This window comes from Microtus pennsylvanicus, chromosome X (genome assembly GCF_037038515.1).
Source record: "Microtus pennsylvanicus isolate mMicPen1 chromosome X, mMicPen1.hap1, whole genome shotgun sequence".
Classification (NCBI taxonomy): domain Eukaryota; kingdom Metazoa; phylum Chordata; class Mammalia; order Rodentia; family Cricetidae; genus Microtus; species Microtus pennsylvanicus.
In genome coordinates, this window is record NC_134601.1 from 91,766,946 (window position 1) to 91,793,699 (window position 26,754).

The 26,754-nt window shown below is 38.3% G+C and overlaps 1 protein-coding gene across 4 annotated transcripts in view; it reads right to left on the reverse strand.

Annotated features, from left to right (window-relative positions):
- The window catches only part of Zc3h12b (zinc finger CCCH-type containing 12B), a 187,312-nt gene that overhangs the window by 12,852 nt on the left and 147,706 nt on the right, over positions 1-26,754 (reverse strand). For all 4 annotated transcript variants that reach the window (XM_075957311.1, XM_075957313.1, XM_075957312.1 and 1 more), the window contains 2 exons: positions 8,679-8,768; positions 7,294-8,051 (listed from right to left, as the gene is read on the reverse strand). In XM_075957311.1, coding sequence (XP_075813426.1) covers positions 7,294-7,898 — 605 coding nt within the window. In that variant the 5' untranslated portion in view covers positions 7,899-8,051; positions 8,679-8,768. The remainder of the gene's footprint in view (positions 1-7,293; positions 8,052-8,678; positions 8,769-26,754) is intronic.

Here is a 26,754-nt window from a genome sequence, read left to right on the forward strand (position 1 = left end):
CTTGCTACAGATTTATTGTGTATACACTTTATACTGTTGAGGTTCGTACTGTTATATTCTAGTTCCAGGGCCTTTTTCTCACAAAAAAATGTTGAAATGTATCAAAGCCCTTTCTTCCTCTTCAGATGATCCTATCTAATTTCTGTCTGTGAGCCTGTATGTGTGTTGTATTGTGTTTATTTTAATATTTTTCAAGGTGTGATCATTTATTTGTTATTCTTAAAAGAGTTTTAAAATTCATCTATTTATTTTACATCCCAGCCACAGCCTACCCCCATCCTCCACTTCAGTCCCTCTCTCCCATTTCCCCCTCCCACCTCCAGTCCCCTTCTCTTCCATCTCTATTCAGAAACAGGCAGATCTCCTATGAGTATCAACAAAGCATGGCATATCAAGTTGCAGTAAGGCTAAGCACCTCCCCATGTATTAAGGCTGGGCAAGGCGACCCAGTATGAGAAGCAGGGTCCCAGAAGTCAATTAAAGAGTCAGAGACACCCCCTGTTCTTGCTGTTAGGAGTCCCACAAGAGGACCAAGCTACACAACTGTAACATATATCCAGAGTACCTAGGTCAGTCCCATGCAGGGTCCGGGGTTGTTGATTCAGTCTCTGTGAACCCCTATGGGCCCAGGTTAACTGATTAGCCTTCCTGTGGTTTCCTTGACCCCTCTGGCTCCAACTGCTCCTTTCTCCAACTCCTCCTCCACAGGATTCCCCAGTTCCACCCAATGTTTGGCTGTGAGTCTCTGCATGTGACTCCCTCAGTTGCCTCTCTTATTCTCTCTCCCCAATAGCAAAGTTGAGACCATTTGGATTGGCATCCACAATGCATGTGTGAACAGACTTATGTTTCCTCTCTAATTTTCCATGGCTTCTAAAGCAATAATTTGTCTTACTCTGCTTACTTCTTAAAAAAAACAACAACAACACTGTTTGCTACTACCAGTCTGGAAAATATAATCCATCCATTCTTCACCTAGGGCAACAGCAACACTGTGCACATGTTAGGCAATGCTTACATCCTGAAAGTAAACCAGCTTAGTCAGCTAAGACTATCTTTTTAGCGTGTTGAATCCAGTTTGCAAGTATTTTATTGGGAATATCTGTATCAGTGTTCATCAGTGTTGCTGTGTTGTCTAGTTTGGGTGTCAGGGTAATACTACCTTCACAGAATGAAAATTTTTAGCATGTTTTCTCTTTTGCTTTTATAGAATAGTTTGAGAAACATCAGTAGTACTTATTATTTAATAAGATTTGGTAGAATTCATATTGAACCTGCCCAGTAGTGAGCTTCTCTGTTGAGAGATTATTATTCTTTCAGTCTCACTGCTTTTTATGGAACTATTCATGCTTCATTGTTTTAATAGTTTTTCATTTTTATGTCTTTATTCTCATAATATATGCATTCATAAAATATATCATTTTAAAATTTGCAAGTAGTTCAGTGGGATTAAGTACATTCATAGTGCTGTGCCACCATTGTAACAGTTATGACTACCATATTTATTCAGAGTTTCATTTCAAACTGAACCTCTATTTTAAATAATGTCTCCACTCGTATCACTCAGCTCCTTGCATCTCTTGAGAAAAAGCTTCAAGTATGTTAAGTGACTTAAAACCAAGATAATGAAAAAGGACAATTCTTTTAGTTGTTTTCAGTCATAAGAAATAAACAATATCTCAATATGCAGATGAAAATATTGGCTATGGATCATAATCTTCTCATTTAAATTTAGATCTTTGAGAACTTTGTACAATCCATCTTGATTATACACCCCCATTCCTTGAAGATCCATCCTTCCTTCCTTATCCAACTTTGTGTACACTTTTATTAATCCATTAAGTACAGATTATGCTGCTCATATATTCTTGGATGGTTAGTCTTAACTAGAGTTTGGTCATCTCACAAGGGGATATACCCCTAAAAAAATAAAGCTTTCCTTTCCCAGAAGCTATAAAGTGCTAATTGTAATGATTGTTCTGTCTCTTTAAGAGACAAGCCACGCCCACTCCCTCCCCATCTTCTGAGGCAGGCTGTTCTTCAGCTTCCAGCCTCAGCTCTCTCTCTCCCTGTCCCTCTGTTTCTGCCTCTCTCCCCACTTCTCCCCCTTCCCCAGCTTCTGTCTCTCTCTCCTGTCTCTCTGTCTCTCTCCTCTTCTCCCCTTCTCCTTTTCCCTTCCATAACCCCCTAAATAACCTCACTCTGCATGGTGTGCCTATCCATGTCTCCATCTCTTGCCCACCCACCACGTGTCTCCCTGCCTGGGACCAGCCACCTCTTGGGGACCAGAAGCCATCTCTGCCTGGCACTGGCTGCTCTCAGGGCCTGCTGCCTCCCGCCACATGGCTTGGTACCACCACTTGGGGACCTACAGCATTTCTGCTGCCTACAGCTGCCAGGGATCCTGCAGCATTTTTAATTTTTCCATTACACTAATGACTGCTTATCTAGGAGTGGGACTGAGTGAACTCCCCTTTCCGTGCTAGACATTTGTCAGGCTTTAACTTGCATAGATCTTGTGCATGTTGTCTCAAGTGCTGTGAATTCATATGTTCAAATTCCCTGAGGTGTCCAGAAAATGATTTCCTTGTACACATCCACCACCTATATTTTTTACATTCTTTCTGCGATGTTCTCTGAGTCTTAGATGTGTATGTGTGTGGGGGTGTAATATAGACATCTCACTTAGGTCTGACCATTCCACAGTCTCTCATTCTCTGCACCTTCATCAGTTGTGTGTCTCTGTGTTAATCACCATCTACTAAAAAAGCTTCTCTGATGAGGATTGACCTACATACTAGCCTATAGGTATAATGATAAATCATTAGGAGTCAGTTTAATATTATGCTCATTTAGGAAAATAATAAAAGTACCTTCTCCCTTAGGATCTATGACCTGTCCTTCAGGTTCTAGACCCCAATAACATGCAAGAAATGGGTTTCAACTTGTGGAGTAGGTCTTAAATCCCTCAACTCCAGACCTCTGCAAGAGCAGCAAACAATAACCTCTGAGCCATCTCTCCAGCCCCCTCTCCTTGTTCCTTTATCTTACTGTAGATGTGCATAAGTGCAGTAAGCAGCAACTATGCTACAGCCTAAATAATACTCTCTTTCAAAATTTCCTCCACCAACAATTTTAATCTGTGCATTTGTTGAGGTGAGTGTCCCTTCTTCATTTATTTTGGGGATATTTTACTGATCAGCCTTATTTTGAGGTCTCAACCACAACACTGAAAGAGAAAGAACCAAACTGCTGTGCAACCAACACCACCAAACTAAATCATAAGGAAAGAAACAATGTAAACAATTGAAATCTAGCCAAGCCAAATAACGATAGAAAATAAAGTAGCAATGATAATGTAGAATAAGCTATAAAGTTACACATTCAATAGGAGAAATTTAATTTAAAAAATGAAATAAGGAATGTGGGCATGGAAAAGGAAAAAGAACAATGTTAAATAAAAGGAAAAATTAATAATATTGAAGAATGTGAACTTGGGTCATCCAGAAGAGCACCCAGGACCCTTAATGACTGAGCTATTTCTTGAGCCCCATTCTGCTATAATTCACTGAATAGTAGGCTGAATTTAAATGTAATGATTAAAATTTTGGGAGTTCAGTTCCTAGCCCCAGAGTCAGGTGGTTTACAGCTACATGTAACTTAAGCTCCAGGTGGTCCAATGCCCTCTTCTGGCCTCCATGGGTTCCTGCAGTCACATGCATACATGGACACACTTACACACAAATAAATATACAAATAAATCTTTTAAAAAAGGAAAATGAAGATCATAAAGGTATGAAAAATGTGAAGAAAAGAGTAGGATTAATGCTGCGAAGAAAGAAGTTGAAGACAAAACATCTGTAAATGTTAACGACACTAGGCTCATTAAAGAGAAAACTCTCTTGAGGAGGCACGGTGTTTTAGAGCAATACTTCCCCCATGTAAGGTTCCATATTGTGACAATGTAAAAACATTTGTAAGGAGAGAATTTGAACTGAAAATGCAGCAGAAGGGTTTCTCTGCTCAAAAAAATAACTGTCTAGGAAAGCGTTTCCCGAGGTTCAGCAACAAAGGCCTGCAAAGGCTAATACTGCCATGATGGAACCAAGCTAGACCACATCTTGATATCCCAGATGAGCTGGGAAGCACCAGGCTGATGCTTTTACAGACATAGGAAATGAAAGACTTAGGAATCATCAAGTCTTGTACCAAGATTCCTAAGAGGTGTTGAGACCGGTTAATCTACTTTCAAGGTGACTCTAAAAGTCCATTGCATGAAACAGGGAAGGTAAACTGTAAGTTGCAATGGAAACTCCAGGATGTTGGAGGTACTGGAACTATAACGACATCTACGGAGAAAAGGTGAGGGGACCAATGGAGTCATCATTAAAGAGAAGCTATATGTGTTACAGGTAGCAGTCCTGGAGAAGTAGGGATTCTCAAGCTCATTGGAGATCAGATGAAGCCATCATCAGTACAACCTGTGAGATATCAAGGTTAATCAAGCTGTTTCTCCTGCTAGGTTTTACTTTTGCTTTGATATGATCTTTCCTTGTTATTATCTTTTTTTCCCCCTTTTGGACTGGGAATGTTTATTCTGGAGCTTTGTATGTTGGTAGGATCTAACTTGTTTTCTATTTTCATAGATATTCACAGTTAAGAGATTTTCTTTCCCTTTTCTTTCCTTTTTTCTTTTTCAAGACAGGGCTTCTCTGTATAGCCCTAGCTGTCTTGGAACTCACTTTGTAGACCAGGATGGCTTTGAACTCAGGGATCCACCTGCCTTTGCCTCCCAAGTGCTACGATTAAAGGCTTACACCACCACTGCTCAGATCTAGAGATTTTCTTGGGTCTTAGAAAAGAATTTATGCTTTAGAATAGTGTTGGGATGAACTAAATGCATTTGAAACTGAGACTTAAGGGTCGTGAGCCAGAATGTTATAGTTTAAAGTTATGTATTGGGCTATAAAGTTGACAAGCAGTGGAGCTGTGGAGACTAATCTTGAGTGTCAACTTGATTGGAGTTGGAGTTTCCTTGAAAATACATCTCTGGCTGTGATTGTGAGGCTGTTTCCAGGAAGACTTAACTGGTGAAGAGCCACTCTAAATGAACCGCCGTCCTTGACGGAATAAAAGAGCAGTGTCTGAACAGCAACATTCATCCTTTTGTGTCAGCTCTTGCCATATAAAGGAGAAAAATTACTAGTAAATTCTCCCTCTTCTTGCCTTTCAATGATTTTCTTCCTCCCATTAGCATCCTCATTTGCTGTGGTGTGACCACACACACACACACACACACACACACACACACACACACACAGAGAGAGAGAGAGAGAGACAGAGACAGAGACAGAGAGAGACAGAGGGGGGAGGGAGAGGGAGAGAGGGAGGGAGAACATAACACACACATATGTATGTATGTAAGCCTAGGTTATGCATATAAGAAAAAATATGTGATAATCTCTTTTTTTCATTTCAGTAGACTCTTTTCTCCCCTCTCTTCAGTTTAGAACCGTTCCTCCTCCATCATACTCCTTCCCTATCATGTGTCACACATAAGAGCTATGCATTTTTATTCTCTACAAAGAAGAAAAATCCAGTGTTTCTTCTTTCTGAATCTGAGTTCAGTTATTTTACTTAAAATGATAATCTTACTCAATTTTCCTTCAAACAGAACTCTATTCTGAGCTGGGCATGGTGGTACATGCCTTTTATCCCAGCACTTGGAGGCAGAGGCAACTGGAACTCTGTGAGTTCAAGGCCAGTCTGGTCTACAGAGTGAATTCTGCAACAGACAGGACAGACAGAGCACCCAGTCTCCAAAACACAAACAAACAACAACAACAAAATCAATAAAAACTCTTTTTTGTAGACGTCACAATTTCCTTATCTATGAATTGGTCTGTGGACAGTTAGACTGGTTCTTATCTTGGCTCTTCTGAGGAGTGTGGCAATGAGCACAGCTGCAAAGCTATCTCTATGGCATTCTTGGCATTCTTGGATCCTTTGGTTATCTGGTTATCTATCCAGGACGGGTCCACTTGGTTCTGATGGTAGTTCTAGTTTTAGGTTTGTGAGGAACAAGCACACTGACTGTCACAGTGATCACACTAGTTCAGTCTCACCGGGAGTCGGTGTATTAGTTTCCTAGTCGCTCTATAACAAATTGCTACATGTATAGTAATTACTCCTTGAAAGTTGAAGAGACCAGAAATCTAATACCGAAGATTTGGTAAGGCTGCTTTCTTTCTTCAGGCCTCAGGTGTTTCCTTATACTTTCCAGCTTTTAGAGTCTACCCTCATTCCTGACGTCACGGTTCCTTCTTACTTTCACTTATTGTGTCGGTAGCACGTCTTACTACTTATTCTGATCCTGTTGTCTGCCTCTAGTGACAACTCTTGGCCAACCTTAATCATACAAGGTAACTTTCTCCAGCTCAAACTCAAGTTAAATACACATATAATGTCTATTTTAATACTTAACAGACTTACAGGCTTCGGAGATTATCATATGGATATCTTTAGCAGGCAAGTATTTATCCTACCACAAAATCACCAAGTTTAGAAAAAAACACACGTTGCATTTTAAGGGTGTGACAATAAAGGAGCATGTTGTTTCTACGCTGGGAAATGACATGAATACAGGTAGTAGGTATAGAAACCAGAATAATTTATAAGACCTTTAAAGAGTCCAAAATAGCTGAGCGGTGGTGGTGGTGCATGCCTTCAATCCCAGCACTCAGGAGGCATGAGTTTGAGGCCAGCCTAGTCTACAGAACAAGTTCCAAGACAGGCTCCAAAGCTACACAAAGAAAGCCATCTCAAAAAACCAAAGAGAGAAAAAGGAAACGGGGGAAAGAGAGAGGGAGGGAAGGAAAAAGGGGGGGGCAGTCAAGTTGGAGAAAAGTCCATATCACACATTTGCCTTGAAGGTAGAAAGATCCCAGCATTGTGTATTCATGATTGGGAATTATGGGAAGTTCCAAAGTAAGCCTTCAACTGTCAATGCATAAGCAGCAGTTTTGAGAATGACTAATCTAGAAAGGACAGGACATAGGCACTAAATATTTTGTCTCTGTTCAAGCATCACTAATATCTAATGTTTTGTCAAAAATATTTGCAGGAGAATTGGTAGCAATTCCAGAGGAGAAGGAAAAGCAAGGGAAGGGTAATTCTAGACTCTGTCCACCTATAGGAATGCAAGACACAGACAAGTAAGACCTTCTCATAGTGCTCTGCAATGCAAGACAATTTCCATTTTAAAGGGAGATGAAAAAAATACACCAGGCTTACCTCATTGCCACATTACTTCCATCAATAACAACTGGTCTCAAGTTATCACTATTGTCTATTTCATCTTCCAGAGACAATTCGGGGCTTGCGATCTCTCTGGAGCTAGCCCCTCGGGGCAACACCAGACTCACGTTGACTTGCCCTTCTGAGTCACCTTTGTTTCCAAGTCTGACAAGCTCTGCCAATACATCATTAATAAGTGATTCTGGGCCTAGTTTATTAAGCACTGATTGAATCTGTTCTTCTGCATAGCCCAGCTTTAGAGCAAAGTCCATCTTGGCTTGGTATTCCTTCTCCAGGTCGAGCTTCCCATCCTGTAATATGCTGCTCTGGGAGAAGCTTGGCCGGTCCAGGCAGGGTGACCGACAGAGCTGGCGATGTGGCTTAGAGGGCATCTCTTTCTTCTTCCGCGGAGTATCTGCAGGTTGGCAGCTGTTGTGGCCACTCTTAAAGCCCAGCTGTTCAGGGTCACTCTCAGAGCTCATCCAGTCTTCAGGGTCAGCATTGCCTCGCTCTGTGCTGGCCTCCTGCCGTGGCTGCTGCTTCTCTTCCTTGGAAGCGCTCTTCTCCATTTTCGATGTCTCCGCTGCAGCTGTGGCCGTCATCCCGTTCCCTGGCTCCTCAGAGATTTAATCAGCTATTTTTCTTTTTAACCTGCTTGGAATCCATGTACAGGAGCATTCCTCTAGAGTAAAATGTTGGGGTAGCAATGGTGCAAGAGTTTATCTGGTTCTGTATGTTCAGATGTTAGGCAGTCTCTACAAACAAACACATATAGCATAATCATATATAATAAACTTCTGGGAAAAACAGAACACACAGTTTTTCCCTCAGAAAGTGCGCATTCTTTAGCATTTGACTTTTCTGTTTACAATGGTATAGAATCATTAATTCTCATAATTACAGACAAAATTTCAGTTGGGGTAATAAAGATATAACACTTGAAAGCACAGATAAAGTTATTCTTACAAATTTGAGAGAAATTGAATTCTTACAGACTCTGTGTGTGTGTGTGTGTGCGGTTTGTAGACAGGACTCTTTCTTTTTCTTTCCTTTTGCTAGCAAAGTATTTCTAGATAACCCCTCCAGATCCTTCTTCTTATGGATGCAATCTACTCCTGAGAAGAATCTACTCATCATTACTTTTTACAAAATGTCAGGAATCTCATCTTTTAGAGAATCCAAATAAAGATTAAAACTGCTTTTAGACAACTAACGTATCATGCAAGGGAAAATTACAAAGTGATGTTTTAGATGTGGGAAAGTGTATATGTGTGTGTGTGTGTATGTGTGTATGCACAAGCCTGAACATACTTTGCCACCTCTTTCACTTATTGTAACTGGTAAACAAAAGGAGCAGACGAGCTGTGCTTAGTGATGCATACCTCAAGTCCCATTATTTCAGGAGGCCATGACAGGAGGTTCCCTTGAGCCCTGGGAGAGATATCCCTCCCCATAGGCAACAGAGGGAGACCCTGTAAATTAGAAAAAAGAAAAAAAAATAACTTAACTTATTTGATAAACATTAAAAAAATTAATTACAGAAGAGAATTAGACAATTTTATTTCTCTCTTCTCTAGCACACACTTCACCTGTCTTGACAGTTTTCAGTTCTAATTTTTTCTCTTCTTGGAATTTGAGTTTTTCTTCTGTGTAAGGTGAAGACATTCCCTGGTATCTACCAGGATAATTGCAATTACATTACAAGCTTACATAAGAAGAGTGACGAAGGTGCTTGGGAAAGTCAATAGAATGCAGTAAATTCTCAATGCAAATTTGCCAAGGAAACAGCAGATTTCACAGTGCACAAGGTTTCTCTTTTGGACAGGATCTGTCACTGTAGCCCAGGCTGGCCTTGAAGTCATAGGAATCCTCTTGACTCAGTCTTCGGAGTGGTGGAATTATAAACGTAAGTCACCACATCTGATCCAGACCTGTTTTTACATTTTACTTTTATTTTTGAGAAGGTTCTCACCATGTAGCTTGGCTAGCCTTAAGCTTGCTACAAAGACCAGGATTGCCTTGAACTCATTGAAGTCCAGGAGCCTCTGCCTGCCCAGTCATGGAATTAAAGGAATGTACAACCATATGCACCTATTTTTTTATTTTCATATTTTTATTTTTGAGATTAAATTACATGATTTTTTTCCATACCCTTTCTCTCTCCATGTACCCCAGATTGCTCTCTTTCAACTTCTTTTTCTTGAACTAGTTTTCCATTTTGTGTGTTTTGGAGGAAAGTGGAACAAGGATAGTAGATCTGTGAGCATGGGAACTCTTTTCAGGCATCAGCTGTGCCCACTAAACTAAAATCAGGTGTCTGTAAAACCAATATACCAGAGACTTTCAGATCATGCTAATTCTATTTATACAAACAAGAAGAAAAGCTACGAACAGGCCTAAGAGTGTCATGGCTATTCCTTTACTTTGAGAGTCTTATCTGGAAACATTAATACAGAAATGAATTTTGAGCTGCTATTAAGGAAGTGTGTAATAACTTCTCTAGTGACTACACTGCTACTTTTGGCTTTACACTTTTCTTTTAGCTGAGTTTGGTGGCTCATGTTTGCAATTCCAGTCCTTGGAGTCTGATACAGGAATATTTCCATGAGTTCAAGGCAAGCCTGTTCTACACTGTGTGACCATATCTCAAAAAAACTTGACTTCAGTGAATTACCCAATACAGAGATGCCAATTTTAATTTTGCTTTCCAGTTCATCTGGGTTATTCAAACTTTCAAGCTCATTTTCTTTGTAAGTTTTGCATTGATTGATTTATATTTTGTTCTCTTCAGAATAATATCTAGTGTACAAAATGTACTGACACTTTTATCTAACACTTATGCAAAGCTCCAAAATCACTTAAAAACAACCATTTATAGGACTTCATATTTATTTTGGGTATATATTATTAAGTTTTTGTTGCTCTTAAATAGTATAGTATATATTACTTTCCAATATATAGTATACTATATATTGTTTTTTCTTCTCTCAGGTATTTCGCTCTCTTTACATTGACATCCTGTGAAAATTTCAATCATGTTCAAGAAGACACACATGATTAAACTCACAGAAAATGCTTTACAGACCAGAAACTCTTATTGAAATCACAGTCATTGTAACTTTTTTCACTTAAAGAGAAAAAACTTGCTCAGTAAAAATAAGCTTGTATCAACCTTTAAAACCATTAAACAATTTAAAGAAAATTATTGATTATTTGTCCTACATCTTGTATTAGTATGTGCCACATATTTTTATTTGTTTCAGAATAGAACCTGAAACAAATTCTATACCTATATTCATTGTTTAATTACTTTCAGCTAATAAACAATTTAATATTTTATGATACTTTCTTTTTGGTTTTTCGAGACAGGGTTTCTCTGTAGCTTTTGGTGCCTGTCCTGGAACTAGCTCTTGTAGACCAGGCTGGTCTCGAACTCACAGAGATCCGCCTGCCTCTGCCTCCCAAGTGCTGGGATTAAAGGTGTGCGCTTACCACCACCTGGCAATACTTTATATATATAATTTTATCTTGCATATATGTATAAATTTTATATATTTACATATAATTGTAACACACACAAAGTGTGTATATGTGTTCATATTCACCCTTCCTTTATCTTATTTTGTCCTCTATCGACCTACTCTGGTTCCCTTCCTCCCCCTAATACTATTCCTGTTTTCATGCTATTTACATATACTGTTTTTTTTTTGAGATACAGGATATCATATAGTCCAGGCTGGTCTAGAACTTGATAGCTGAGGATGACCTTGAGCTTCAGATTCCCCCCCACCTCCACCTCTGAAGTGCTAGGGTCATAGTTATGTACCACCACATTGGGCTATACACATATTTAAATTTAGATTTCATATATAAGAGAGAATGGACAATATTTGTCCGTCTTTTCTTGTTTCTATTACCCTATCTCGTTACCTCCTCATCCACTATTGGACACCTTACTTATTCAACAGAATGTCATCCAAGAGAACAGTCATTCTACTGTTAAGTTTAAGTGTAGATTCTACATATGAGTGGTAATATGATATTTGTCTTTCTGAGTCATATTTGTCCTTTTAAAGCTGGTTTATTTCACTTAATATGTTATTTCCATTCCCATACAAATGGCACAATTACATTCATTTTACTACTAATCAAACTGTTGTGCATATCGGTCTACCACACCTTTCTTTTCTGTTTGCTGATGGCCATCTGGGCCTTCTCTCTATCTTAGCTACTTTGATTAATGTTTAATGCTGTAATAACCACCGATGTGTATGTCACCTCTGAAGTATGAAGTTTCATTACCTTCTAGTACTCTTCCTAGTCACTTTTAAAACTATGTTTTTTAGTTCTTTGGCTAAAGATCCATTTTTGATTGGTCTTTCTAACCCTGGAGCTTAACACATTGTCAAATACTGTTCTTATGAATGAAGAGGTGCCACATTCCTGCTGCCTTGTCTCAAGAAGTTTGCAAACTTGCATCTAGGTTTTCCTGGGACAGCTCTCAGTTTGTGAACATTGTTCTAGTAAAATTACGAACAAAAATTCCATCATTCTCTCGAGTCCCAGATTGAGTAAAATGGGAGGAGGGATAAGAAAGTAATGGAGGCAGATGGGGAATATGATCAATAGACATTATTTGTATGGAAATGTCATAATGATACTCACTATTTTGTACACTTAATATAAAAATTTAAAATACGTGGAGGCTGGAGAGATAGCTCAGCGGTTAAGAGCATTGCCTGCTCTTCTAAAGGTCCTGAGTTCAATTCCCAGCAACCACAAACAGATCACAACCATCTGTAATGAGGTCTGGCGCCCTCTTCTGGCCTGCAGGCATACACACAGACAGAATATTGTATACATAGTAAATAAATAAATATTTTTTTTAAAAAAATTAAAATACAGGTTGGAGAGGTTAGGAGCACTTGTGCTTCCAGAGGATCCAGGTTTGATTCCAAGTACCCACTTGGTGCTTCACAGCCATCTGTAATTCCGGTTCCAGTGAATGCATTGGCTTCTAGTCTCTAGAAGCATCAGGTACTCATGCAGTACACATATGAACATGAGGGTTACTACTCATACACATAAATATTTGAAAAACTGATGTGACTGTCTTGGTCAGTGTTCTATTTCTGTGACGAGACACCATGAACAAGGCAATCCTTTTAGTCACTCTCATGGCAAGTAGCATCAAGGCAAACATGATGCTGGAGAAGAAGCTGAGAGTTCGGAACCCCCAAGCAGCAGAAAGAGAGAGCCACTGGACCTGGCTTGGGCTTCTGAAACTCCAAAACTCACCCACAGTGACCCCTTCCTCCAACATGCCACATCTACTCCGACAAGGCTACAAGGGCTAATCCTTTAAGTAGTACCACTCCCTAGTGACCAAGCATTCAAATATATGAGCCTATTTGGGGCCATTTTTATTCAAAGCACCACATTCCACTCCCTACCCCCAATAGGCTTGTAGCCACATCCTAATGTAAAATACATTTAGTCCCACTTTAAAAGTCCCCATAGTCTATCACAGGCTTCCAGTAGAAGACATGGCCTAGATTAAATCTGCATTAAATATCCAGATTAAAGGTGTATCTTTCTGCCTCAAAGATTCAGAATAGAAGTAGATCTTCCAACTTTAAATAAGCAGAATTTCCTCACAGATATGCCTTCCATTTTTGGCTTTTAGTTAATTCCAGTTGTAGTTAAGTTGACAGCCAAGAGTAATTATCACAGTGACAGAGTCTGTCGCTTTAAAATGGAGATTTGATATAGATAGAAAAATGGATATCTGGTTATAAACCGTGCCTAGTTGTTATTTATTTAATTATTTAAAAGCCTATGGTGTTATAAATTGCACTTTAAGAAAAAAAGTAACAATCTCTGGACAGTAAAGAGTCTTTAAAATGCGGGGGGGGAGGATGTGGGGAGGAACTGGGAAGAGAGGAGGGAGAGAGGAGAAACTGATAGAGAGTACATATCCTCTCCCTCCTTCCTACTTACTATCTGTTTGCTCTTGTGTCAACAGAATGTGATTGTCCTCTCTCTTCTTTTTCTGTCTTTTCTATTCTATCCATCACCTACTGCTATGGCACTCCAGTCTTTTTGGACTCTAATCCTACAGAACCATAAGCTAAAATAAACTTTCTGCCAAAAGTTGTTTCTTACTTATTATAGCAACAGAAAACTAGCTAACACTGAACATGGTAACAGGAGGCATAGCACTGTTGCCGTGAAGAAACTTTGTTACTTTTTGGAGGCACGTGGAAAACTTTGAAACTTTGAACTAAATTAAAAGTCAAATACTATAAAAGCTTAAGTGCTGCTCTCCTAAGAGCCTGGAAGACAGAAGTGCTGAGAGTAATATGGGAAATAGAAGTCTGACTCATAAGGCGTCAGTGAGGAAGGTTTCTATTAGCAACCAGGAAATTGCTCATTAACATGATGTATTGTCAAAGACTATAGCTGTTTTGTGCCTATGTCTTAAGAATTGATGTGAGGCTGAATTAAAGAGTAAAGATCTAATTTATTTGATGGTGGAAACTCTTCAAGGCTGCCTACCATTGAGTCTGTGGCATGGTTATTGTGGATAGCTGTTACACTGGTCTCTAATGAAAAATAGCAAGTTGGGAAGAAAGAAATACAAAATGTACAGATTAGCGAGGAAAAGAGCCTAATGTTACAGTCAAGGTATGTGCTGAAAGATAAGTTCTAATGGTTAAGGACATGTATATTGAGGAGAGGCCTTCTTGTGTGAAACTGAAACAATGGGAAGGGTACATTGAAGGGAAGGAATACCTCACCTAGCTAAGCTTCCAACTTGTGAAAAGAGAAAGCCTGAGGGGTTGCTCGCTTTGGGAAAGTAATTGCTTCAACATACAAAACCTGTTGTCAATACAGGTCAAAGTGGGCAAGGTTCCTAGACTTGGCAGAGTCGTACATCTGGTACTGACTTAGGAAGCATGAAAAACACAAGAATGAGAGGCCAATGGATTATGGTTTTTGGTTTCAGAGAGCTACTGAAGACATGGAATGTGTGGTGGTACTGGTCAGTGTGAGAAGGCCCTGAGAGTTCATTGCAAAGTTATTAAACTGAAGTTTGGATTTCAGAGTAGAACCCAAGATGCTGGTGATGCCAAATCTTCGAGATATCTGCCAATGACAGCTAGCTGCACATAGTAAGTGGAACCAGCGCAAGGTAGAGATGTATGTCTTTGGCAGAACGTTGGAAGGGCTAAGCTATCTAAGACTTTTAAAACTAAAGCTCCACATTGACATGTCTATTATTGTTGTCCTTGTTCAATTTCTGTTTAGGCGGTCATGTTGGTGAAATGCTATCGGTGTAATTTCTGACATTCCTAGGAGACCCAATCTCCAAGGACAGAAAAAAGCCCAGGTCTTAACCGTACTCAAAGAACTACAGGAAACATGCTAACTGTAGGAGAAATAGTCTTTCTCAGGAAATGACACATCAATTGGTTATTCAATACCAAATGATAAGCCATTAAATCATATATACATGTAACATTATATAACATTAAACAGACTGAAAAGGTTTTATATAAATATATACACATGTGTTATATATATGAATAAAGGTTTTATTTATATTTGTATTTATATACATATATATTTTTATATATTTAGGAAATATATATAATAAAAATATATCTGTAGTTAGATCTCAGAGACACTGAGTGAGAAGGGAAGACAATCTCTGAACATGGGACACCATTACATGTACTACAGCTATGGACTGAATAATAGCATTCATCTCTTTCTTTACTGCAGATAAAGTGTTCTTGACACCGTCTTCCCTACCATGATGGATTGTATTCCCATTGCTTATTTAATATATGTTTTTGATTTCACAGGAATTCACAGTTAAGTGATTTTCTTGACTGCAGATGATACTGTTTTTTGTTGTTGTTCTTGATATTTTGTTTCTAAAGTGTTGTGATGTGGGATTTCCCTCTGTATGTTGTGACTACCACTGGTTAATAAAGAAACTGGCTTGGCCTGATAGGGTAGAACAGAGCTCGACAGGGAAAACTAAACGGAATGCTGGGAGAAAGAAGGACAGATTCAGAAAGAAGTCATGTAGCCCTGCTGGAGACAGACACTGGAACTTTAGTCTGTAAGTCACAGCCACGTGGTGATACACAGATTAACAGAAATGGGTAAAATTAATCTGTAAGAGTCAATTAGAAGCTAGAGCTAATGGGACAAGAAGTGATTTAATTAATACAGTTTCTATATGATTATTTTGGGGCTAAGCAGCTGGGAACTAACTAGAAGCCTCCTTACAACAGTGTTGAGACTGATGAATACCAGGGAACCTTTTAGAGATAGACTATATGCACATTTTATTTTTTAATTTTATGTTTGAGATTGTAATTTAATTACATTTATTTCTTCCCTATCCTCCCTCCCCATTCTCCTTCAAATTCTTTTTTCATTACTACTGAAGACACATAAGTATTTGTGTATACATTTATAGTCCCAAATGTGACCTGATGAGTCTATATAACATTTCATATATGTATGTTTTCAGGGTTGACCATTTAACTGGACAATCAATTGGTGTGTTCTTCCCTGGTGAGGAGAACCACCTCTCCTGCTTCCAATTTTACTCTGTTGCCTGTAGTTCTTTGTGAGACATCATGGTGTTTTTCCTAAGTTTGGCCTGTTCATTGGAGTCATCCTTGTTTAGCTCATGTTTGAGTGGTACAGTTGGTGAGACTTTATGAGTAGAGCTTCTGATGTTACCAGGAGACAATCTCACAACATATTCCCTGATCTTTTAGCTCTTACAGTCTTTCTGCTTCCTCTTCTACGATGTTTTGTGAGCCTTAGTTATGGTAGTGTGTTGTAGATGTATCCACTGGGACTGGGCTCCACAACTCTGCATTTTTATTGGTTGTGGTTTTCTGTATTGGTCTCCATTTGTTGCAAAAAAAAAAGTGTCCTTGATGAGTGGGAAAAGACTAAATTTATCTCTGGGTTTAAGGACCAATGTTTATAGATTGTCATTAGGGACCATGCTGGTTTAATAAATTAGTGGTTGTAGATTCTCCTCCAATAACCATAATTTCACTAGCACCACGTAGTTATCTGGGTTTCCAGTGCCAGGCTATTTCTTAGCAAAACATAGGTCTTGTCCTTGCTAAGAACAACAAATATAAAGTAAGTGGACAGCTAGTACAATGACCATCACATGATGGTTATCCACTTAATGTTAATTTTATGGCATTTTCTTCATATTCTTACTATAGGAACTTACTATCTACAAAGCACGTTCACATTTGTTACTTCAGTTTGTTCTCACAAAAACTATATGAGGTAAGGATTATACTTTTATTACTGATGAGATAGTATTTTCAGTAAAAGTAAATCAATTGCCTAGATTTACAGTCTGTAAAAAGAGGCAGAACTACAATTTCAACTTGGATTTTCTTACTTCATATTAAGGATTTTTGATATAATATCAAAATTGCCTATGATTTGGGTATTCTTAGTGAATACTAAAAAATTAAAGATGTAGTTAAAACTAACATATGTCATGAGGAATTTTTTTTTCTAAATCTTAAGGTTGCACAAAACAAAAAGACTTATATGGTAAACCTTCTTTGAAAAATATCTAAATGCTTCTAAACTATGTTATCAAAGAGGCTTCAATTCTTTGAGCAGTTGTATAAAACTGTACATGATTCTAGAATCAGAATAAACTTTGCATTGCGACTTTTAGCTAAATAAACAAGATATTTAAAAATGGAAAGTGTCGTTTCTATAGTTACAAAAGATACACCTACTCTGAAAAATATGATTTCTACTTTTGTAATATATGAAAAATGTAGAAGAAAAATGTCATAATCAACACCTGTCTTTCTTCTTTTCTCCCCTCCCATTTCCTTCCTTTATTTTCCTGTTTCTTCATTAATTGTATTCTGGGGATTGAACCCAGGGTCTCAAGGATGACATAAAAGCACTCTACCACTGCAATATGTCCTAGCTGGAAGGTGTTTTCTATATTGTTGAAAAAGACTGTTTCTTTGGCTAATGCTGTTCCCCCCCTCCACATTTACACATGAGGGCCGATAAAGTATTTTCTGAATATATCACAGGAAAATGTTTTTTTGAAAATGAAAATAGATTAGAAACTCATTTATATGAAAATGTATAGTCATGGTTTTATATTGGTTATTCAGTTCCTTTTAATCGCTATGATAGAAGCCAGAAAATAAGTCCACACAGGTACAGCCCACCTGAGTTTTAATGATTCCCAGAACATACTTTGGAGAAAAGAAAGCCTCTTCAGCAAGTGGTTCTGAGATAAAAACAAAACAAACAAACAAACAAAAGACCACACACACAAACATGAACAAGTTTAAAGGTATTTCTACATTTTAAAGCTGTATAAAAATTCAGTTCATAACGACTAAGACCTTAATGTAAGTCTGAAACTGCTAGAAGTAAATTTAGAGAAAATACTTCAAGGTTTAAGCCTAGGAAATGACTTTCATAAAGAAATCTAATAGCTCAATAAATAAATTCAAAGAGGACAAATATGATTTAATGAAATTAAAAATCTTCTGCACAACAGAGGAATTTATTAATTGAAAAGACAACCTACATAATATGTGAAAAAAATTGCTAACTATAGATGCCCGAGAAGTAGCTATAATATGTAAAGAGCTCAAAAATGAAATAACCTAACCACCAAATTGCTTAATCAATAAATGGGCTAAAGAAGCAGACAGGCAGTTCTTAAAATATGGATAAGTGGCCAATAAATATAAAAATGTTCAGCATCCTTAGCTATCAGTTGTGGTAGCCCACATTTAACTTGATTTCCATCTGGTGTCCATTCTGACTTAAAAGTCATTTGAGTTCAAGTTTGCCTGCTCTGCTTGCTCAAGTATCCTTGAGGGTTATGAGAGAGTTCTGATGAAGCCCATGGGAGAGAACATTCTTGCCCATTAGCGAGAACACATTATCTATTTAGATACAGGCTGTTAAATGCCAGCCAAAGGTACATCTAGGTTAAAAATATTTTAAAAACTGTTTGCAGGACTCATTGGGATAGGTAATTGTAGTGGCATTGCAATTGTATGCTAATAAATAAAGACTGCCTGAAGCTCTGAGAGGAAAACAGTCCCACTGGTGACCCTTACAGAACAGATTGTGGTAACACATACCTTTAATCTAAGTAGCCATAATGACACACACCTTTAATCCCAGTAACCACACTAGTTGCCATAGAAACTGGGCGGTGCATACCTTTAATGACGGTGCTGCATGCCTTTAATCCCAGCCCTAGAGAAGATTATAAAATGGGGGGGGGGGGGGCTCTCAGTCACACAGTCTCGTTCTGAGATTCCAGAATGCAGGATTGCCATTTCAGACTGAGGTCTGGCTGTTTTGCTTTTTGGATCTTCAGGTTGAACCCCAATTTCTGACCCTGAGCTTCTATTAATCGTGTTTCAGGTAATGAGGCTACTTGCTACTTTCTCTCAAGGACAGTACAGGGAAGTGATTAACTGATTATACTGTTCTTTGATCTGCTTTTGCCTGTAATTAGTATATATGTTGGCTGAGAAATAAACTGAGGACTGTTCAGAGTAAACTGGTAATCCCCCAAATCTATCCTATGTTTTCTGTCTCAATTTCTCTCAATCTAACACTTCTTCAGCCTCAGCACCCCCTCCCACGTACCCTGGCTGACTTTGTTGGAGCAGGCTCCAACAACCAGTGAAATGAAAATTAAAATAAAAAGGAGATTCAATTTTACCTCAGTCAAAGTGGCCATGTTTAAGACAAACAAGTGCTATGGAGGATGCAGGGAAGAGAGATACAATCTTTATATGTCACTAATAGATATGCAAGTTAGTATGGCTACTATATAAATCATTACTGAGGTTCTTTAAAAATCTAAAAGTAATGTGAACACATGGTCTCCCAGTCTCACTCTGGTGTATATACCTGCTGGACTATAATTCAAAATATCACATAGATCCTTGAACATCCATGTTTATTGTAATACTATTCGTAATAGCCATGTTCTATAATTTGTCTAGGTGTCTGATAACAGATGAACAAATAAAGGTAAATGTGATGTTACACAATTTGGAATTTTATTCAGTCATGAAGAACAACATACATTATGTCATTGCAGTAAATATGGATGTAACTAGAGTTCATCTTAAGCAAAATAGGCATATATGTTTTCGTTTTGTCTCTCTAATTTAGATTTCTTGCCTCATTAGTTTCTCAAAAGCCACACTGTAAGAGTCCAAATTTCTTCTGTTATTCATTGACTTAGTTAGGGTTTTTATTGCTATGGAAACACTATGACCATGACAAGTTTTATAAAGGAAATATTTAATTGGGGCTCACTTATAGTTTAGAGGTTTAGTCTATTATCATCATTATAGGAAGTATGGTGGCATGCAGGCAGACATGGTGCTGGAGAGGTAGCTGAGAGTTCTACATCTGCATCTGCAGGCAGCAGGATGAGACAGTAAGCCACTAGGCCTGTCTTGAGCTTCTGAAATGTCAAAGCCCACCCCCCAGTGATAACTTCCTTCAATAAAGTCACACCTACTCCAACAAGGTTACACCTTCTAATAGTGCCACTACCTATAGGCCTATGGGGGTGATTTTTATTCAAACCACCACACTTATTTATAGTTCAGCATTTTTAAAGTTTGTAAGCCTTGTTTTATGTCTTACATATAATGAATCTTGGAAAATTTTCTACGTGTATTTAATGAGAAAAATAGACCCTCTTATTTAGTAGAATGTTCTTTAAGTTTTATGTATTTGATTTATAAACACAACCTGAATCCAATGCTGTGCTATGATTCTCCTGTATGGATAATCTATCTACTTTGAAAATGGAAAACAAAAGTATACAACTATTATTCTGTTTCTATGGTAATTTATAATTCTGTTATATTCACTTAATGTGTTTGGTGCTCAAATGGTAGATACATACAGATTTATGATAGTTACATCTCTATGGTAAACTGACATGTTATATTATATAATGGTACTTTGTTGTCACTTGCTTCTTTGTATCATTCAAAGTCTATTTTACCTAATATATCCATCTTTGATTACTTTAAGCAATAATTTGAAAGGAACATATTTCTACTTTTTCATGTTTAGTCTATTTTATCCTTATATTTAAAGAAAGTGTCTTTTGGGAGTCAGTTGTTAAATTTTGTTCTTAAGTAATGAAGTAATTAGACATCTTTTGATTTGGGGTCTTAATCCATTTGCATTTAAGATAATTGTTGATAAATAATTTTCTATCTTTCTCACGGTCATTTAGTTCTTGCTTTCCTTGTATTGGCCAAATTCATTTTTGACTGATTTTTGGCATGCTTTATTTTTTGTTTGTACTTTTATTAGTATTTTTTGTGGTTACCATAAGGTTCATATTAAACAAGCTTTGGGTGTCTATTTTTATGCTGACATCAACTTTAGTTTAGATGTATTACATGTATTACTTACATGTAAAAATTGCATCATGATTCATATTTTTCATTGTATATCATATACATCTTTAATGAATAGTTATTTTAAGGAAGTTTTATCTTTATACCTTTACATTCAAATTCAAAAACTAGACATCAAAGTATCAAATAATCCTATTAAAAATGGGGTACAGAGCTAAACAGGAAATTCTCAACAGAAGAATCTCAAATAGCTGAAAGGCATTTAAGGAATTGCTCAACATCCTTAGTCATCAGGGAAATGCATATCAAAATGACTCTAAGAAACCTGTCAGAATGGCTAAGATCAAAAATACTGGTGACAGCTTATGTTGAAGATGATGTGGAGTATGAGGGACACTCCTCCACTGCTGATGGAAATACAAATTTGAACAGTTACTTTGGAAATTAGTATGGCGATTTCTCAGAGAACTGGGAATCAAACTTCTCAAGACCCAGCAATACCACTCTTGGGCATATACCCAAAGTGTTGGAGCCCACAAGACTATACAGTAAATGTACAACTGACAGATTCATAAAGGCAGACCCATGAGTGTACAATTTATGGGATAACCTGTTTTGCAGAGCTGCAGGAACATTCGTCTTTTGGAAAAGTCACTGTCATATCTGTAAAAACCTTGTGAAGCCATGATTTTTTCCTTCAAAATGGGATTCATTCCGCAAACACCTTTGCAGTGTAACTTCTGCACAGGCAGTGGAATGACCTTGCTCCATTCCCCCACTTCATGAGGCCTTAGAGCGATAATATTTACTCTTTGTTCTAACAGTCAAATTTACATAGAGTCAGTCACACAAAACTACCTGCTAACAGACACGTAGAGATTTCTATAGCAGACAAGACAGGCACTGAGAAGGAAGGAAGCATGCCCCACCTTTGCTAACAAACACAAATCTAGGCATCCCCAAAACTGGTTATCACCAAGGATAAGGAAAATGGGTGAATTTAGGATTCAGGGATGTTTAATAACTTTATCTAATGGTTTGGAAAGTCAGTTATTTCCCTTTGAATGTTGACTCTTTCATGGATTGGGCCACCTGCTCTGGAATACAGCTTTGTCAGGTTCTACCTGTCCTTTTTTGTGATTTTGATATGCATATTATTATTGTTCTTCCTATGAACATCTTTCATACTACATCTACATTTCCAACTACATCTGTAAAAAACTAGAAACCTTGTGGAGATCACCTCTTATTCTCCTTACACTTTTTCTTCTCTTTGCTACTTCTTCTACTTCTATTTACTCTCCTCCTTTCTTCTCCTTCTCCTTCTTCTTCTCTGCGCCTCTTCACTTCACTTTTGCCCCTTACCCAAAAAATAAAGAACACACAGAGGTAACGTACTTGCGTTAATCATTTTACCCTCAGATACTCACCTGCCATAGACATCCAATTCTGAGCCCTTAGTGAGTACTGAAGCTGATACTCAAGGCCCCTGATACCAAAGGATGCACACTCATACCACAAGAACACCTGCTCAACTATGTTTATAGCAGCCTTATTTGTAATTGTCAGAACCTGGAAACAATTTAGATGCCTCCAACTAAGGAATGGATAAAGAAAAGATGGTGCATTTATACAATGGAGTGTTACTCTCAGCTGTAAAGAACAATAGCATCATGAAATTTGCAGGCAATGGATGGAACTAGAAAAAAATCATCCTGAGTGAGGTAGCCCAGACCCAGAAAGACAAATACAGTATGTGCTCACTCATAAGTGCACACTAGATGTAAAGCAAAGGATAACCAGATTACAATCCACAGCTCCAGAGAAGGTAGGTAACAAATAGGACCTGGATGCATTGACCTCCCTGGGAAGGGGAAATAGATGAGATCTCCTGGGTAAAATGGCGGTAGGGGAGCAGTAGAAGGGAGGGAATGGAGGGATGAGAACATGAGGGAATGGGATAGTCGAGTTGGGGGAAGGACAGAGAGGGAGCCATTATGGGGTTAAAAAAAAAACCTGATACTAGGGAAATTCCCAGGAATCCACAAGCTAAGCCTCCTAGCAATAGTGGAGAGGGTGTCTGAACTGCCCTTCTCCTGTAATCAGGTTGGTGACTACCCTAACTGTCATTATAGAACCTTCGTGCAGTAACTGATGGAAGCAGATCCATAGCCAAACACCAGGCCAAGCTCTGGGAGTCCAGTCCAAGAGAGGGAGGAGGGATTATGTGAGCAAGGCTGGGGTGGTGGCCGTGTGTCAAGATGATGACGGGGAAACCCACGGAGACAGCTGACCCAAGCTTGTGGATACTAACGGACTCTACACTGACAGTGGTGGAACCTGCATGGGAGTGAACTAGGCCATCTGCATCTGGGTGACAGATGTGTAGTTTGTCCTTTTTGAGGGGCCCCCAGGCAGTGGAACCAGGATCTATCCGTGGTGTATGAGCTGTCTTTTTGGAGCCCATTCCCTGTTGTGGGATACATTGCTTGACCTTGGTGCAGGGGGAGGGGCTTGGTTCTGCCTCCTTAATGTGCCAGGCTTTGCTGACTCCCCATGGGAGGCCTTATCTTTTCTGAGGAGTGGGTGGGGGTGGGTTGGAGGGGAGGTGGGGCAGCAAAAGGATGGGACAGAGAGGGAACTGTGGTTGGTATGTAAAATGAATAAAAAATAACAAAAGATGACTGACAAAATACTATAGTACTATTCCTTGTTAGTCTATATATTTACTTTTCTATATTTGTATTCAGTCATATTGCTGTTTTGTATCCTTTTAATTCAAAATATTGCCCTATGGTGTTTCTTGAAAGGCAAGGTGATGATGTCCTTCAACTTTTGATTGCAAGGGACAGTCTTTGTCATTTTGAAGCCATGGTAGGCATAACATTCTTGTTGAGTAGTTTTTTTTATTTAAGTATTTTAAGTATATCATCCTACTCCCTTATGTTTGGAAGACTTGTTCTAAGAAAGTGATAGTTTTATGAGTTCCTTTTTATGTGAAAAGTCACTCTTACTGCTTTCAAAATTCTTTCTTTGCTCTTGAATTTTAATCATTTGACTAAAACATGACTGTGTTAGCCATAATAATTAAAGAAAAAGAAGCCATGTACTGGAAAAGAACAAGGTAAATGGGAGGAGTTGGAAAGAGGAAAGGAATGGAAAATGATGTAGGATTATTTTATTTAAAAAATAATTTAAATATGGCTGTTGTGTAAATTTCTTTTAATTCATCTCATTTTTGATCAGTTATCCTTCTTAGATCAGAACGCCCTTCTTCTTCTTCAGAATTGTGAACTTTTACGAATTGTTTCCTTAAATAACTTTTCTACATCTTTCTTTTTGTCTTCCCTCTGTGAAATTCCACACTGCACACGCTGATTTGTTTGATGATGGTCCATATTTGCTTTTGGCTTTAAAAGTCTTCTGAGTTCACCTCAAACCTCCCTTTCTCCCCTTCTCTTCCCCTTCTACCCTCCCTTCTTCCCCCACCCCCATGCTCTCAATTTTGTCAGGCGATCTTGTCTGTTTCCAATTTTCAGATGGGTCAATATATGTTTTTCTTTAGGTTCACCTTATTACTTAGCTTCTCTAGGATCATGAACTGTAGGCTCAATGTCCTTTGTTTATGGCTAGAATCCACTAATGAGTGAGTACATACCATATTCATATTTTTGGGTCTGGGTTGTCTCACTCAGGATAGTGTTTTCTATTTCCATCCATTTACATACAAAGTTCAAGATGTCATTGTTTTTTTTACCACTGAGTAGTACTCTAATGTGTAGATATGCCACACTTTCTTTATCCATTCTTCAGTTGAGGGGCATCTAGGTTATTTTCAGGTCCTGGAAGAGGAGGGAAGAAGGGGAGGGTTGAGGAGAACTTGAGAGAATGGGATAGTCGAGATGGAGGAAGGACAGAGATGAGAGCAAGGAAAGAGAAAGCTTGATTGATGGAACCATTATAGGGTTAGCAGAAACCTGGCTCTAGAGAAATCCACAAGGATGACCCCAGCTAAGACCCTAAGTAATAGAGGAGATCTTGATTTGCCCTGTGGTCAGACTGATGAATATCTTAAATATCACCATAGAACCTTCATCCAGCAACTGATAGAAACAGAGGCAGAGACCCGCATCAGAGCACTGGACTGAGCTCCCAAAGTCCAGTTGAAGAGTGGGAGGAATGAGAATATGAGCAAAGAGGTCAAGACCATGATGGGTTCACCACCTGAAACAGTCTACCTAAGCTAATAGGAGCTCACCAACTCCAGCTGGACTGGGAAGGAACAAGCATAGGACCAAACTAGACCCTCTGAATGTGGTTGACAGTTGCATGGCTGGGGCAGACTGAGGGGCCACTGGCAGTGGCACCAGGATTTATCCCTACTGCTTGTACTGGCTTTTGGAAACCCATTCTCTTTGGATGGATACCTTGCTCAGCCTAGATATAGTAGGGAGGGCCTTGGACCTTCCCCACAGCAATGTGCCTTACCCTCTCTGAGGACTGGATGGGGTGGGGTGTGCAGATGTGTGAAGGGAATGGGAGGAGGGGAGAGAATAGGAACTTGAATTGTTTTTTTTAATTTAATAAATAAAAAGTCCTTTTCTACTCTGACTAACTGACAAAATTTCAAAGATTTTTGTGTACTTAACTGATATTTTTGCTTAAGCTACATTATTTGTGACAATAATGACAGTAGACATCTCGTTATCCATGTTAATGATTATTTAGTATGTCAGCAATTGTCAGAGTGCTAAAAACAGTTCAGCTGTGGTTAGAAAACTAAGTCCTGCAAGTATTAACATTAATACCTTTTGATACATATGCCCATAGTATTTTCTCCTTGTATATGAAAGTTTCTTAGTTGTGTTATTATAGAAATATGATTCAGGATAGTATTTTCTGATAGTGTTGATGGGGTAGCCTCCCTAGCACGTACAAATCATGAATGCATTTGAATTCGATATCTTTCAATGCTAGTAAACATTCACTTGATGGTAAGGCTCTTTAAAAAACATTTTTTTATTTTTAATCACACATGTGCATGTATGTGTGCATGTGTGTGTGTGCATGTTCACATGAGGACAGATGCCTACAGAGGTAAGGAAAGAGTGTTTGATCCTTTTGCATTGCTATTACTGGCAATTGTGAGCTGCCAGACATGGGTTCTGGGACCTAAACTCTAAAAAACCATGCATGGCCAAAGCCACAGAGAAACCCTGTCTCGAAAAACAAACAAACAAACAAAAAAAACCATGCATGGTTTTAAGTGTGAGCTACCTTTCCATTCCCAGGGCTAACTTTTCATGAGCACCGCCTCCCACAGTGAAAAATTCTCTTTTACACTTAATAGTGAATAACAAGATAATATGAATGGACCATTTAGCTTCCACTGGTTTGTCAGGACCATGAATAACAACTCAAACTATTTTTCAAATGTTAGAAAACCTGCATGTAGTCTCGAACATCTTGCCAGAATCTTTTACATTGAACTCCATGGCCGAGTATAATTAAGAATGTCAGTAGTGAATTGATCACTTATGTAACAAATGAATTAACTATGTTCTTTACCATTCTCCCTAAGGTTTCTTAATCTTTACATTTGGCTTAGAAAATATGATATAAAACCACAGAAAATATCTGACAGAATAACAGTCTATGATACTACTTACTGATTTTTAAATTGGGCTCCACTGAATTTAGAATCACACCTCCCTCTGATAACACTAATTTCAACAGGATATATTTTTAAGTGATTTTATCTTTCATTTCTGAGAAAAGATACATAAAACCAAATACACAAAACGCTAGCCATTTGGGGAGTTTTTACTTCTTAGTGATTTTGATTCTAACTCACACCCACCAATCATCTCCCTCACTTTCCTGTATAACATCTCTAAGCTATTAAAAATAATTGTGGATGGGTCCCTTTCATTACTCCACTTGTACTTAATAGAAAAAAAGGTGTAATTTAACTCAAAGTATCTAGTATAGAGAAATT